This window comes from Seriola lalandi, unplaced genomic scaffold (genome assembly GCF_002814215.2).
Source record: "Seriola lalandi dorsalis isolate HSWRI2012SDOR001 ecotype SW California unplaced genomic scaffold, Sedor1 jcf7180002054933, whole genome shotgun sequence".
NCBI classification, from domain to species: Eukaryota; Metazoa; Chordata; class Actinopteri; order Carangiformes; family Carangidae; genus Seriola; species Seriola lalandi.
The window spans coordinates 4,259,638-4,276,878 of record NW_019525485.1 but is presented as its reverse complement, the minus strand read 5'-3'; the positions used below and the strand labels follow the sequence as shown (position 1 = coordinate 4,276,878).

At 43.9% G+C, this 17,241-nt stretch overlaps 1 protein-coding gene across 1 annotated transcript in view; it reads left to right on the top strand.

The window, feature by feature from the left end:
• Positions 1-14,557, top strand: part of pard3ba (par-3 family cell polarity regulator beta a) — a 143,371-nt gene extending 128,814 nt beyond the window's left edge. Inside the window, exons 24-25 of the mRNA XM_023393326.2 lie at positions 963-1,039; positions 13,139-14,557. Of these exons, the coding sequence (XP_023249094.1) occupies positions 963-1,039; positions 13,139-13,541 (480 nt within the window). The 3' untranslated portion in view covers positions 13,542-14,557. The remainder of the gene's footprint in view (positions 1-962; positions 1,040-13,138) is intronic.
• Positions 14,558-17,241: the final 2,684 nt, after the last annotated feature.

Sequence of the window (17,241 nt, the reverse complement as noted above, 5' to 3'; positions counted from 1 at the left end):
CCGACACACAGACCGGGAATCCACTGAAGGGATGAGCACCATTCTTCCGAGAGATCCTCCATAGGTTAAGGTTAAGATCTGGTGACTGTGAAGATCATAGCATATGCTTCACATCATCATCAGGTTACCACTCTTTCCTGTATGGAAGCATTTGTCTTCATTATGTTTTTCCACTTAGCTTTCCTTTAATTTATCACCTGTCTGTAAGTACTCATGGAGAGAAGGAGGTTGTATCCTCCTGAGACCACGCTGAGGAACCTGGCTGTGACTGTTCAGCTCCTCTAGTACATGATGCTGCTAATCCACAGTTGTGTTTGCCAACAAAGAGAAAGGACAAAGAAGATGAGATTTCTCTGGTTTTCTTCAACATTTGGCATTTAACTGTGGACAGAAAACAACCAGACCTTTTTCAGTATTTCCACATTTATCCGCCCCCCAGCGTGGACGTGGCTTTAATCAATCACTTCCTGGATGAGAGACAGATCAACCCTCTTCCCAAAACCCACTCTAGATCTAATTTTTTTCATATGACTGGTGTGTTTGCTTGAACTGCATACACACATGTGTATCGGAGTTGCACCGCGCTTAAATGTGGTTGCACATGTTTATGTTACCACATGTGGGGCATTCCTTGACTTCTCCCTGTCTTGTTTTTTGTTTACACAGAAACCACAAGGCTGCACATGAACACGTACATGCTTTAAATTCTTAATGTAGTATTTAAAGACAGAGATGTTACTGAGGTTAAACATATACCCTGAGGGACATGTGACCTCCACCACCACAAGGTTTAGCTGCTGGAAATGGCCAGAAATCTGCCAACGGATTGTTTAACAATTTATCTTATTCGTCAGACCTCCAGCTGAGTCACTTCCAGAGAGTCCAGTGCCTTGCTCAAGGGTGTTTGGACTGTTTTCTTTTAGTCTGCATATTTATATTCACTGTGCTGTGTCTCCTCACAGATGGCACCAAGAGGAGGTGAATCTCGACCTGCGCACCGCTACGAAGAGGCGGACCGACAATACCACACACACCCCAGGTGAGCGAGCTGAGTGTGTATGTGTGCGCGTGTGTTTTATTCTTCAGTGTGGGGAATGAAGGGATAACTTCTTGCCACTCCTTCCCTTTGTGTCTCCCCCCACTCTCGCAAGCACACACAGACACACACACACACACACACACACACACACACAGCACAGACTAATCCTCTTTGGAGCTTATAATTAAATCTGGAGTGTTTGCCTTGGGAGTGTCTACTCATCCCAGGAACAGGAGTGATCAGCCCTCCGGAGAGTAGGGCACAGGCAGGAGGATCTCTCTCTCACACACACACACACACACACACACACACACACACAGGATGGTTTGCTCTTAAGAAGGATGTATAACCTCTAGTGTGGGTTTAATGGAACTGCGCGTCCCTTTTGTTTGTTTAAATGTTCTCTTGTCAAATTAGGTGCATATGTACACACACTTGTACCTCTTCTCTATTTAAGTCTTTGCCAGCAGTCATACAGCTCACATACATGCTTCAAACCACACCAGAATATTCACCATCTTGTGCAATGTGAGCGTGTGTATGCACATTTCTTTTTTTTTGCGATGTTCGCGCCCCAGCGGTTAAGTGGAGCGTGGAGTGGCGTGGTGCGAGGAAAGTGAGAGTAGGAGAATGTGGAAAAGAGGGGACACCGGGATGGAGGGGAGGCGAGTGAGAAAAAGAGAACAGTCATTTCACGGGTTATTGCCCCTCCTGATATGACAGGCACCAGGGAGCGCAGACATCAGCTCTGGCTCAGGGGGACGAGACGTTCTGAGAATCTGCAGGAGAGAAGAAGAGAGAAGGAGGGACATGACCAAGCAGCAGAGGGGCAGAGAGATTAGCCAACTGTAACCGTGGAGGCAAACCCAAACGGAGACGGACAGGCTGAGGGACAGCTCAGTCCAAACTGTACTTCACTGTACTGTCACAGAAAAGAAGAAGCCATTCCCACGTACTTATCAATAAAATCTGAAGCAAGTCGGGAAAATTGAAGCCATTGCTTCCTCTTTTTATTGATGAAATGATTTTTCAACAATCGTTTTAATCATTTCTCAAGAAAAAGTTCTTTAATTTAGCCTCTCTAGTGTGAGGATTTGCTTAATAACATTCCATCTCTTTAGATTTTCCACAGTTGGTCTGACAAAAGATGAAATTTAACCATTTAAGTAATTTATGAAGCAAAATTGCCACTCGATCTTTAATTTCAGTTTGTAAAATATGAGGGTTTTGTGTATTTCTTAGTTTTATAGCTTTGTAAATTAAACATGCTGCATGATTAGAAAACGTCACCTTGAGCTTTGGGAAATTCTGAATGGCAATTTTTTCCTCTGTTTTATGTCCGTCTTATATTTTATAAACAAAAGGATTAAACAGAAAAAATGATAAACAGATTAACAGATAATGAAATACTGCATTCTCAGTACTTTTCCGATGCTTAAACTGGGTATTCCGGCATATAAAAAGGCTTGAAGAGGACAAGACAAGCATCTTCCTGTTTCTGGCGGGTGATAGATAAGAAACTATTTTTAAATAAGAAAATTCGCCTGCAAACTGCACAGGATGTCAGCAGGTTTTGGCTGTAATACCGAACTATAACATATATATTGATGCTCAGTTGTGTTAGATTCACATGATGCGTCTATGTAGCAGCCGTCATAGTCTCTGTCTAACATGTTTGGGTGTGAAGATGACAAATCAGGTTCAAATAATGTTTATTACCTCAAGATATATTCTCATCGTTATTTAACTGTTGTTCATCTCCTCTTTGAAGTATTTTTAGGCCCGAGACCCATAGGATATTATCCGTTTGAAATGCATATGGTACAGTTAACATGTTTCTGGAGACATTACCCTGAGCAGAAGAGCAAAACTACGAGCAACAAAACGCAAAGGAAACGTGCCAGATAGAGTGTGAACACTATTGAAGCTTGCATGTTTGCGTTCCTGTTTTTGATGTTTCTGTAAAGATAAATCACGACTCCTCGGTCCCCAAAAACTCCCTCTGACACCCCCCAGCATAACTACAGAGGCGAGAGGAGGAGGGGACGCAGATATATTCCGGGAATGTTTTTTTTTTTTTTTTTTCATTGAGCGGGGAAAAATGGGAGAAAAAGAGAGAGCAGCAGACACAGCAGTGAATTGAATGCATTTTTCAAAGTGGAGCTGAACTTTGTGCAAAATCCCCCCGGGGGCCGCCATTATTGAAAGCCATTTCCTCTCAAAATGAGTGCGGCTCCACCATTGGCCTGGCTCTCATTAGCATACATTTGGCCTGCCTTTGTGTGGAGCCGGCTGGGGCTGCAGCTGGAGGGGAGGGAGTGAAGTGGTGAGTGTGTGCGTGTGTGCATGTGTTTGTGTGTGTGTGTGTGTGTGTGTGTGTGTGCACATGGATAGTACAGGAGATGCAGCAAAGCGTCTCACAGATGGGAGCATATGGAGAGAGAGTTGAGCAGAGGTAGGAGTTAGAAGGATGGGGATAAAATCGAAGATGTTCAGACAAATATTTAAATGTGTTGTTAAAAGTCAATATGTCCACGCACATTATAGCTTCCCTAATGAAAGCACACAAGCATGGTCTATTAAATTTGTGTTTTTCAAGCTCCTTTTTTCTCCTTTAACTTGAGTTCACTTGGACTTTTTGTAGCTTTACCAAATACCGTATATTTCTTTTTCTCTCAGAGTCAGAAACAGTGAAAAAAACAGACCAGAAAGTCAGAGTTTGCCCTCTTACCTACTTACTTTTTTCACTGTATTGGAAAACATTTCTCATCACAATCCTGCTGCCCAAATTGTGGCTCCTTTATTATTCCCACCTCTCAACTCAAGAGTTTCTTTGGACCAGAAGGAGTGGATGCCAAAGTAGCGGGGCTGATGGAAAGAAAGTGGACCTCAGCCTGGGACTTAGCGCCAAGGGCTGCTGCACAGCAGCCAACAAGACAGGCTGAAGTCTGGGAAAGAGGATTTGTAGAGAGGGCTAGAAGTGGCAGCGTCAAGAGGTTTGCCCCAGGGAGGGTGATAGTGCTATTTTGGCTCTTACTTCCATCTCCATTGGCCATTAATGCTGGGGTGCAGCTCAGCTTCTAGATAGGCTCTATGCTTGGGGACACACACAAATGTGCACACACAGACACACACATGGACATATGGAGAATATTAACATCATTACCAATTCAAAGCAGCAGGTCATGGGCGCGGCGACCCAGCCTCAGGTTATCCAATCAGAGTACCCCCTGACCCACTCCCCCAAGGTGATTGGATTAGGGGACCGGGTTGGAGCGGCAGCGTTGCTGGCCAGGGCTGATAATTGGCTGATTAATGTGCAGCCGATGGCCAGTGAGTCAGAGAGCACGGGGCTCCAACCAAGGGACCATGCTGGCCTCATGAAGCTCCTGTCACATCTGGACAATAGAAATGACCCACCGAGAAGGACAGAAGATGTGTGTGCGCATGTGTGCGTGTGTGTGTGCAAGTAGTAAAGGTCTTCACAGGTCCATTTGGCTCCTCGTAACCAAGACTTGACATGGGTCTAAATTATCTTCAGACTTACTGACCTGGGTGGAGTCTCACTGGATAGTCCCTATGTCTATTATCCAGGTGGATCCGAGCGAATTTGAGTTCAGCTCTGATCACACGATCCAAAAGTTTGGACTCCTGAATCCCCCTAACACACATCCCTCATGTGTGTGTGTGCAGTCAGTCATTATAAGGAGCATCTCAGGCTTGTCGTTTGAGGGGGCGGCGACTGAATGCTTTAAGAGCTCCTTAAAAAAACAGACGCCAACTTCTTGATTGTCCTCTGCATGTTGAGCATCCTCTGGTTTGTGGGAAAGTGTCCCTCAAGGCCCCTCATCTGACCTTCCTGGAAAGTGCCCACACTAACACACACGTCCCACACTGGAAGCCACTTGGTTTCCTCCACCATGTCTCTGCGCATGAACCTTTTCACCCCGGTTGTGTCTGCTCAGGCCCTAATGAGCCACGTCCAGACTCAACACACCTAGCAATACAGAATAGAAAAACAATAAATGACTTTGCCCCCCCTACCCCCACCCGAGTGAAAGCAATAGGTTGATTATAAATAAGGAAGAGATGAAAGGAATATTAAAAATGAAAATCCTTCTAAAACGCTCATATTTACTCATTCATTTCTGCTTCACTGGCTGATTTTGTCAACTGGAAATAAGCTCTCAAAAATTCACTCCTACCTCGCACGGTTGGACGGCCGTATTTATTGCGCGGGTCCGTTATCATTTTAGCGCAGTAATATTGTTAAGCTCTGTAGTTGGGAGCTCTCTATGAATTCGGATGGCTTTTTTCAAGGTCAGTGGATAAATTATATTTTCGCCGCATTCGCTCCCGTCTTTATTAAAACCCAATCCCGCTTCTCGCAGCTTCATAAGTGATCTACTGTTTCCCCACATACTGCTGTCCAGCTGTCGAATAACTCACTTTAAACTCACCCAATTCAGTTAGAGTTATTGTCTCTGTAACTCACTTAATTTCTTGGCTCCTGGAGAGCGCAGTGTGTTTCTTTCTCCACTATAGTATTTTCAACATTTGCCCCATAACAGCTTGTTACATCTTTCCAGGACCATACGCGATTGGTTTAAAAGGTGACGTGACCCCCCATCTTTTATTGTTAAATAAGCAGCCGAAGAGAATCTGAAGCAATGTGCGGATTATTTTATTTGATTGCCAGAGAGGTGCTGTGACCCCTCTCTTATTTGCGGGTCCTTTATGAAGGAGCGGGTCCCGTCAGTGTGCAGAGGCAGCAATATTTGTCCAGCTAACGGTGTTTGTGCTCAGACACAGGAGAATGTAATGGAATCAGCAGTAGGAAATGAAAGGGCTTTAGCCAGCTCTGTCACATGCACAGCTGAGGCACCGGTGGCTCTACCTGTTTACAATAACTTCCCTTTTTCTGTTCTCTGCGTTTTTCCCTGATTCCATCAATCCCTCTGTCTGCATTTTTCATTCGCTTCTGTTTATATCTCTCCTACGTCTCTTTGTATCTCGTCTCGCTCTCTGTCTTCCCCTTCCCTCTCCATCCCTCTCTCCCACAGTCTCCCAGGTCTGTGTATGGGAAAATGAAATCATCACTTCATAAATAAACCAAAAGATATACACTTTGAGGCCTCGGCGCTCCCTGTGAGCTCAGTGAGAAATACAAAGACTGTCATGTACAAGTCTGCATGACATTCAGCCCACAAACACAGACGGACGGGCAGCTCTGTGGAGGGGACACAGGAGTCACCATGAATTCAAATGTTCTTTTCTTTGCCCAGAATAGAATAGAATAGAATAGAATAGAATAGAATAGGTATACAGTGAACTTTGCTTGAACTGCGAAGAATCGCAATAATTGTATGAGTTGTGGAGAACCGCAAAGAAATCCCATCTGTTTCCCTCATTAGCTGTTACTTTACTGCTTTTCCCCAGAACGTCTCTATTACATGTTTCACTCTCCCTCTTGTCCAAGAAGTAACTCTCACCTTCGACCTCCTCTCTTATAGCTGCATGAACTTTTGAAGGCCCATAAAAGGAACTTTTTGTACGGTTTAGTCACTCCTAATATGAGCAGCAACCAAATGCCTTCAATTGTGTTGAAATCACTAGAATAAAATGAAAAGAAATGTGGTTGAACAGTTGAATAAATGGTTATTGATAGTCGTCTGAAGCATGACATCACTCAAATGATGAATGAGTCATTAACTGTTCCTATGAGCTTCATGAGAGAGTAGTTTGCACACAGGCTGTTTGCCCTGGTGCCTCTCATCTCTCCTCACCTTCTCATTTCCAACCCAAAACTCCCACGTCGCGGTCGGACCCACTGCTACCTGCCACTGATACTGTACACATTCCCTGTCACTGCTCCGCAGAGAGTGTAAACACAGGCCCGTTTAGATGAGGCACGTGCGTGTTAGTTGAGAGCCAATTTCCACTGCTGTTGTTGACATAGGCTGGTTTGATTAGCAGAGCTGTCTCGATGGCCAGGGCCAGAGTGGCTAATGGTTTCCTCCGCTGTGGAGCCAGCCAGGTCTGCTCAGTGTCTGTAGCACTCAGCTAGCACAGCACCATTAGCGCTATGACTTTGTGTGTGTGTGTGTGTGTGTATGTGTGTCTGGAGAATGCATCATACACTAATGAATATGTCAGCTTTTTAAATATACATATTTTACAGTAACTGATGACCACGCTGTGTTTAGAGCAGAGAAACGTTTTAGCTACGACTTATCTAGAAACCATGAATACAGACATTGACATCACTACCTTAAACCGCAGATTGAATGAGCTAAATGGAGGCATTTCAAGCATTTTATTATTTTATTTTTTTGCAGCACCCCTGGTCCCTCTGCAAATTATGACACATTAAACATTTTACCCAGAAAAGTAAGCACACATGCATATGAATGTCTGTGTGCGTGGGAGTGTTTGGCAGTGAGGCGCAGCAGCTGTTTTTTGCAGAGCAATTAATGTATTTTGCATGCAATGCATGTCTTCTCGCCGTCAGTGGGCTAACAGGTGAGCGCATAACTGGCAGATGCGCTTACATATGCATCTGTAAGTTCGCAATCAGGACATTAATAAGTTAAATGTGCTAATGTCATTTAGATGTGTGCAGTTAATTGTCTGCGCATTTGCACTAATTTTTTATGTATGTGTGAGAACAGAAGACGACAAACATACATCCTTAAACTTAAACAGAGGGCGGAGCAGTGCAGTGTTAGTAAGTAAAGAATAATGTATACAGTAGAATACAATTGGCTGACTCCAAAGTTCAAATAATGCTTCCTTAATTTAAAAAGTAAGTACATAGCAGTAGATGGTCTGCCAACACATTATAATGTAGTTGTAAGCAGATATAAATGTTAATGAACGTATCTGTTAAAACTATGACTCCTCATGGGCTCCCCTGAGTGGAGGCTGCTGCATAAAGGAATAATGAATGACAATATAGTAAAACACAGTTGTTATAAGTCATAATTTCTGACAAAAAGTGTACATGAATAAACTCTTATGTCATCGTGTTTGTGTGTCTGTCTGACAAAGACACATGGTTGTTTTCCAGCAGTTTAGTGTAAAGCACTTATGTGTGCCTGGGGTATTTTTGGGGGACCAGGATAGTGAGTGTGGGGGTCTAATAAGGGATTGGGAGCTGGCGCGGAGGGGGTGGTGGGGGTTGCTAATTTCCTCCTTCCGTTTCCTAGGGGCAGGTGCAGCATACCCCCCCACCTTCACCACCACCACCACCACCACCACCACCTCCACCCCCTATCTCCCACGCTATCACCATACACCCATATTCTTCACTGTCATATGGCGTAAGCTATGCCTAAATGGCAACACACACTCTCACAGTCCCAGATGGATACACACACATTTTTGGTTCACTGCTGAGTATGTAATCATGTACACTCCCAACGCACATTCACATGCATATAAATATGGCTGTTATATTGAGTCTGTTATTTGCACTCAGCACACACACATACACACACACACACACACACACGAAATTCACACACTTTCAGAGAGTGGTTGGGAGTGTGGTATATGGTGCTGATGTTCTCGACGTGTGAGTCAGATGTATTACACGGCGTGTCATTACAGCTTTCCACTCTGGTTGGTCCCTGTGGTTCACATCACACCCTGCACTGCTGCTGCATATAGACCTCAGAGGGACAGACGGTGTCTGCATCTGTCTCACTGCCTGTCTCCTGCCAAACACGGCTCGTCCTTTTTCTTCTGTCTGCCTCTCTTTTTCTTGACATCACCAGATTTTTTTGCAGTTCACAGAAGCATCAAATTTAAAGATGTAGTGCCAACAGGAAAATTCAATAACATATCTGCTGTAAATGTTTTATACACTTCCTTGAAAAAAATATTAGATGAGAAAATAGGGATGGAAATGCATTTGCTGGTGAATAATAATGTAGACAAATTGTTCATTTTCATTGCAAAACATCGCACTTAGTGAAATGTTATCTGTAAATGATCTCTTCCCAGTAATATCATACCCGCTGTCACTCCCATGTCTGTGTTTTCAAATTGTAGCTTTATTAGTAATTGCTCTATTACTACTTAATATCACTAGCACATTAAATAATAACAGAGGGAAAACCAGCCTACCAAGTATTAATTTCTTCTTGAAAGTCCTTCCATTTTTCTTCTTTTCACATTCATTTCCACCTATTTATTTGTTTCAACATCAGAAACATCTCATTTGCATTAGATTTTTTATTTTGACATTTCAAAAATGTGCGTAAAAGTCTGCTGACAGCTGAATGAAAACACGTCTACTGTCTGCATGTCTCTTGTTGTCATAAGCTCTTTTCAAACTAGATTAGCCGTACTGGCTCAGCCCCTTTAATTGTCATTACCGACGGCAACCAACATTTTAATCCGGCAGGAATCTGCCATGTTTGGCATGTTTTTTTGAACGTCAGAAGTAACAGCTCCGGAGGAAATTTCCACACAGTCGCTGGGGGAAAAGTAACTTAAATGCTGTGCTTCTAGTGGCAGACAGGTAATCATCCGGGTTAATACATGGAAAAACTCGATTACATCATTCTCTCCGTTCTTTGTCCTTCATTTTGTCTTTCTGTTTACCTTCTTTTAATGTCTGTTTCTTGTCATTGTGTTCCTCTTGTGTGTTTGTATTTCTCTCTCCCGCTCAGTCCTCCTCTCTTTCCCACACTCTCAGGGTACGTATCACACAAGCTCGCTGATGAAGTTTCGTAAGTTAACAAGTAAACACAGATCTCATTCTGACACTTACCATATACAAACACAGCCATGCTCTCTTCTCTGGCTTGCACTCTTACTCACAGAGGGACTCAAATACTGGAAATGTTTTATTCAACTCCGCCAAATTAAATCAGAATTTATGTAAAAATCAAATACTGCCAGCATTCAACATGGTTTGAGGGAATGTTAGGTTAGCAAAGGCAGAGGCCCGCAGAAACACACACACACTAAACACATGCACTTCCCTCCATCTCCCGACCAAGCTGAAGCCAGCTGTGTGACCCAGGGATGAGGAACTCCCTGTGGGTCATGGACTTCCCTAATCCCCCAGCTGCTTGGCCGGACACACATACATACATACACACACACACACACACACACACACACACACACACACAAATGCATACACTCTCATATGGTTGCAGGCAGTCATGCTATTACCCACAATATCTCAGATCTTCCCTATGTTTTCTTTCTCCAATATTATTGCATATTTTAAGATGGGTGGTAAAATGAGGTTAAGTCTATGTCCAAAAGAAAACACACACACACACACACACACACACACACACACACACACACACACACACACACACACATGAAGGATACTCACTCCCCTTCTTCTCCTCCTGCAAACACATTTAAACTGTCAGTCACTCGCCTCCCTGACGAAACATAAATACTCCCATATGAGCAGGCAAAACAATGGCAACCCCACAGCCCATACACAGCTACTAGACCGAGGCTACTTTGCCATGTCATGGCAGGGTCAAAGGTCATCCAGACCTGGGTATCAGCGCACTAAAGGAATTTATCCCCCTTCGTTTAACCCTTAGTCATCCAGGAAATTGAAGAAAGAAAGTATTTAAGGTTGTTTTCAATAGGTCAAACCAAGTCTGTTTTTTTCTGCAATTTGCATCCATCAGTCTGAACATCTGTGCACAAGATATTACATTTATTGCTGCTCATATTACTGCTTTGCCATGGGGAAGCTAACATAATGCTGTAGATCAGAAAGAAGGAAAAGAGGAGTTGGCATTTAAATTGCAGAAGGAAGTGATAAATAGATATTAAGTGGAGGGGTCACAAAGGTGATAGAGAAGGAGAGGGAGATGAATATTCAAGTGGAGAACAATGTGGAAATTGAAGATGAAGCCGAGAGGGGGCAAAATGAGGAGACTGATAAGAGAAGAAAGGGGAAGCCAGCGGAGGTTCCTGTCTGTTTGGGTGGCCCTGAGAGGGCTAAGGACCCAGGTGTTCCCCCTCCTCTATCCCCTATATCACTCCATCCCTCTTTCTTTCCTTCTCTTTGCCTCCCCTGGTGGCCTTCACCATTTAATCTGGATTAATGAGGAGGTTGACCTTCGTCTCGCTCTCTCTCTCTCTCCTGCTCTTTCCAGTCCTCGCTGAGCTTTACAGGGAGAAATATATTGTTTTTGCCCAGGCATCCCTCCACACCAGCCTCTGTCCTTATGTCTTAATTTCATATGAAATCTCTCTCCGTTCTCTTTCTACCTCTCAGAGTCCTTTTTTTTTTTTTTTTTTTTTATCTTTTCTGCTTCTTCCTCCTTATCTCAAGTCCAGGCAATACATGTGTGTATGTCTATCTGTGCGTGTGCATCCGTCTTTCCTGCTCCGCTGATTGACAAGGCAGTGCTGTTCATTCTCGGGACCACCTGTGTATCCTGCCCGGGCGCTGTGTGTTTGGGTGGTCAGGCCTCCCAGCCTACAGAAAACACACTCTGCTACACACTGATATGTGGGACACACATGCATATAGAAATCCACATCACCACAGTCCATGAATATCCTCAAGGGAAGTCCGCTCATGCACAAGCACAGACACACACACACACACATAACCGAGCTGTGTGTGCGCCACCTAATCTGTGGTGAGTGAGTCATTCTAATTGGCCAGTCAACAGGTGCTGATCTCGACTCGGGGGACCGGACAGAGGAGACGCACGGATATGATTGCAGAACAAGGGAGAGGCTATAAGCTCAAGGCTTCTGTGTAATAACTACAGTGGGAGTCTTTGTTGACGGGTGGGAAGCAAATGTCTAAATCTGTTTGCCGCTCTCTGCTGCTGATTGATGTAGCATTACACCAATTTGAACCGAAGCTAGTTCCGCATTTGCTGTTAAGGCCGTGTTCCAACCAACAACAGCACTGTACCAGTAAACGTGCATTTACATACACTTAAATAACCACGTTGCCGTCTGCTTTCTTCTCAGTTATGTACACAAGAAAGCAATCGAGAAATATGATTACTGAGCTGCAGGTGAACATTGCTTACATTGTGCTGTGTATCTGTATCTGTCTGGTGCATGATATTTGTTATGTTATATATATCACATTTCTAATTTATGCAGTTTAACTCTATGTTTAAGGTGACTTTTTAAACATCTGGCCAGGGTGATTATGGGTAGTGATGGTAGGTAGCAGACGGTAGTGACGTGGTTGAAACAAAAAAAAAAAAAAAAAAGTTTGCATGCTCAGTTTTCTGTGTGGAAGAGACTTGATGCCAAAAGTGATCATTTATGATGGTGACTAGGCTCTCGCAGATCACCACTTTTAAAAATAGCAGAGTTTCCCTTACAGCCAGGCCCATGAAGACCTGGCTTGTAGATTTACTTACTTGCTGTAGCTCGACTTGTGTGTCACTCCGCACTGGAAACAGCACATAAGATGGAAAACATTTGAATGGGCCTATGAAAGGTGAGCAGCCCTCCCTTTTCTTTTCTCCCCCCTCTCTCTCTCTCTCTCTTTTTCTCTTCCCCTCGTCCCCTCTCTCTCTCTCTGTCTGTCTAGTTCCCTCTCTTTTTCAGTTCCTCTCTCTCTCTCTCTGTTTCTCCCACCGTCACCCCGAGGCCCGCGTGTCGCCTTACCCAGGGGTTTAGCCCCTAATCACCCAAAAGCTAGTGGGAGGCAACCGGAGACTTCCAGCTGGCTGCCTCGTTACTGCAGACCCCTGGGACACACACACACACACACATTCCTACACACACTCACACAACCTCATATATGCTTACTGAGGCATTTGCTGTTATCTCTTGGCATCTCTCCATCCACGTTCCCCCCACAACTCGATCCTGCCAAGGCCACAGCCTCGCCACGTAAACTGAATAACAGGAGGAGGCTTACCGCAAGGGAGGGCCAAATCTCTGGCTCGTCCTCTACTCCAAACCAGTTTATACCAGTATTGAATATTGTCTTCCTCTATACTCTCAATACATATATACGTGTGTGATGATATGAGTGTCCGTCCTACAGATTCATTCCAGGTACAGTTAGTCGAGGTAGAATCACTATTTTGGAATTTCTCACAGAAAACTTCATTTCTCTTTCAGGAGGGATCCATATGATTACCCCACCCACTCCAGACCCATGCCAAGAGAGTCAGCCCCCTACCCCATCCACTACCAAGACCCTCTCATTTCCAGCCACCCCGGCCGTGTACAGTCGGGCACCCACTCCCAGCAGGCGTCCAGCAATCCACGGTACTACCCCTCGTCTCCCCACATGGGACTGCAGCACCGCACCATGGTAAGGCAGGACGTCCCCCCTTCCCCCCCCGCAGGCCACAGAGGGCGGCACTACTACGAAGCCGCCGGAGGGCGAGCAGGCCGCTACACCAGCCCGGAGAGGCAGCCCGTCAGCGGGGAGCGCTACACCAGCCCCGAGCGCTACGCTTACAGAGACGAAAGACAGCCCAACCCAAGACGGAAGAACCCGGTGATAGGTGCAGTGTAGAAGGTAGCCCCCTCTAAACATCAGGTGAACTCCACACAAATATATAAATAGCTCAGAATTCATATGCGTCCAGATTTGTGAGACATAATATCAGACAGTCACACAGGCTGCCAATGTGGATAAGTGTGATTTTGCCATATTAATTTATTTGATCAGGAACACTGAGGGCAATAAGTGACAGGCTGAGAGGCTAAAATGAGGCTTATTTTTACAACCATCTGGTCATAACTGTCTCTACAGGCGAAGGCAGATTTAACAAGCATTAAGGACTCGTGGGTGTACATATATATACATGTTTGCCACTGCTTGTGTATATTAACAAATTTGCCGAATCTTATTCGACATAAATTCTATGATGGAAAAATGAAATGAAATTAAGGGAAATATCATTAATGACATGGATATATAGAGTAAACTCGGTGCCATATGTTGTATAGAATCAGCTCATCATGAAGACAGTGCTGACTGGCATTTTGCACAAGCTGATCAAACTTAAGCAAATAAAGAGGGATCTCCTTGACAATCCAGACTGTGATAACAGAGGAAACACAGGAAAAGGAAGTAAACCCCCCATCCCCCCACCCCACCCGGAAGTATCTTTTTGTCCTTGATTTTCTGTCGCTCGGACTTCCTCCACGTCCTGCTATCACACCCTCGGTTTCTTTTTTCTTTGATTATCTGGATTTGGACATGGATGATACATTTACTGTAAATTTTTTAACCATATTACAAATGAGTTTATCTGTGATTTATTTGTGGTGTCTCTAATAAGATGTATATATCTTGATCCGTACACGTACACTAAAACCATGCTGTGTGACTCCTCGTGCACTGTGCAGCTAATAGAGTTTGATTTAACATTTTATCCTTTAACATATCATTGATCAAAGTCACTGCACTGAAAACTCATTAAATGTGTCATTGGTGGTTTGATTTAAACATGCTGTCAAATAAGTGCGTTTTTTTTTGTTTTTTTTACACAAATATTTTGCATTAAATGTTTTAAAAACCTCAAACTGTTCAGCACAAAATCGTTTCATCCCATTTCTGTTTCATTTAACCAGTTGGTCAAAACTATGACAACACCATGAGTCATCACTTTAAAAATTCATTACAATATTCAGCTTAATTTCTCTGAGCACAATCTCCAGATAAATTTGCCCAGTGAGATGACTGATAAGAGTAGCCAGCCTTCTGATAATGACTAAATCATCTTCAACAATTAGAGTCAGGGAAATCTCCACTAGAAAATGATTACTGCCCAATTTGCTCTCAGAAATAAAGATGGCACTGATTGGTGAAATTAGACTTGAAATGGGGAATAATTAGAGTGTGGAGAAGGCTTTTTCTATCAGCTAGTGTTTAATTAGCGTCAAGGCCAACAGGGACCGGGCCTCTGCTGATCCGTCTAGTCTCGGCACTGCTTTGACCCTCTCCTGTCTGAGCTGAAATAGACCAGCCATTCAAAGCAGCCAGCACAGGCAGATAAACGGTTGATCAGTTGTTTTATTTAAACCGACTTTAAGCAAATGAACTCTTTCCGGATGGAGTCGGGGCAAACATCAGTGACCCTGTCCCGCTTCAGACGAGGCGCGAGCTATCTGACCAGCTAACACTGACAAACACACACTTCTGTTCATGTTATACTATTCAAAACAACATTGCGATGTTTTTCAAATACCAGAATAGATGAAAGCTGGATAAACAAGAAAGGGGGAAAGCATCCTGTGACCATCCTGTGATGACGAAAGCGGGAGAAACGACCCCTTTCTTGCTAATACCTTGAACTAAACGCATTTAAAGCACATTCAAAGCCTGTGCCTCTAATCAGAAGTCAAATCAAAATCCAATATAAAAATGTGATGAGAGGTTTCCCCTTATTTGCAAGTAGTTGTTACCACCATTATATATTCAGAACGTAACTGCCCCTCTGCAAATTGCAGATTTTCACCTTTAGAGAGAAGCCTTTTAGTCACATTTCACACTGTTTGCATGTTTTAGTTGATTATGTGTCACATGTACTGTGGCTTTACTGTTATCAAAGGCATTGCCATGCCTTGATAATACCATGATAATGGCATGCTAATGGTATTAAGCCATGGTAATACAGTTGCAAGCACGGAACATTTTTAAAAGCGCTCTTTCAAGAGGCATTCAACACTCCGATGACATCTGAAGAGGGGCTCACAAACACACCAACAAACTCTTAACTAAAGGTCCATTTACTTGGCTTGTCTGGTCACATGATGACATATGAGCAACTTCTTCAACTGAGAACTCCTAGTTAGTAAGTGGACCTTGAGTGGAGATTCTTGATCAACAACTGTTTCAAAGGTCAAGAATAAAGTTTCGCACTCCTCGATAAGTTCGACCAAAAGTCAAGGCGACTGAACAAGTGGCCGCGCGGAGGAGATGAAAAGTACAGTGTTTAAGTGAAGTAAACACAGTAGCTCATTAGAAAGCATCGGTTTCTGCATCTTTGCGTCACCCACAAGCCAATCCGGTCCCCGCAGTCGTTAATCAAAAGTCAAAACATCAGTGGAATGAAACCCACAACCCCTTGATTCCAGCAGTAACTAGTGTGGAAATGTTTCCTGTAGATCACCAGGGGCCACGTCCCTCAAAGCAACTTACAGCACTTAAGATGCCTTCACTGGCTGTTCACTGTACTTTAAAGAATAACTGCGCAGTAAACAGCCTCCTTCAAGTGCTTGCGGTCAGTTTGCTGCCAAAGGCGATAAACAACAGCAACTGAAGATCCAAGAATTAATTGCATTTAATGTCCATTAAACAAAAGCTTAGAAATCATCGTCAGGAGCCCTTGGCTGTAACACGCATCTCACTGAAAATCACTCTTCCGCTCGCAGTAATCAGTTACACTATGTGGTTGTCATGAGTGTCTCCCCTTTATTCGTGGTCATCTGGAAGACACCCTTTAATCAATCACATGACACACACAAACAGACACTCAGACTGGACAGTGTCACGGCCGTTGATGTGCTGACAGACGTATTTTCACGCCTCACGTCAGCTCACACACTTGCCGTGCGAAGACTTTTTTCCTCTCCCGCTCCGTGACCTTTGATTTGAGGGAAGCTCGTACCCTTTCTTAAGACTATTTCTCTAGTCTCTACACCCATCCTCCTTTTGTTTAAAGCTCCCTGGCAGTTCTGATCGATCCTTTTTTTTTTTGTTTTTAAAAGTTCACTTACATTTTCCTCTTGTGTTATGAGGAGTTTTTTTTTTTCTTTTTTTTGTTCTTCGTGAATTAATTTGACACATAAGCCCAGATTTTTGTTGCAGTTACTGCCGAATAATAAAAAAATAAATTTAAAAAAATGCAAAAGCACACGCTGTTCCCCGGTCGATTGTCATGAACCACGGGGGTTGTGGGAGAATTCCCCGGTTATGTTCTCTTAGCATTACCTATTCTGCCGGCGCCCCTGTCGAACACCTCAGCTTGTTAGCATGTGTCAGTCAAAAGGCGTGCTCAGGGGAGGGCAAAGTGGAGAGCTGAAACAGTTATCTCTCTCCCACACAGCTCCCCAAAAAGAAGACAGAGCTGCAGGAGACAGAGAGAAAGATGGACCAGGGTGTGTACAGTAGATAGAGAATGTGTGTGTGTGTGGGGACTATACGCCCTCGCATCGCAGAATAAAGATATGGGTGAGCGCTCACGGTGACCTCGGCCTCCCCCCCC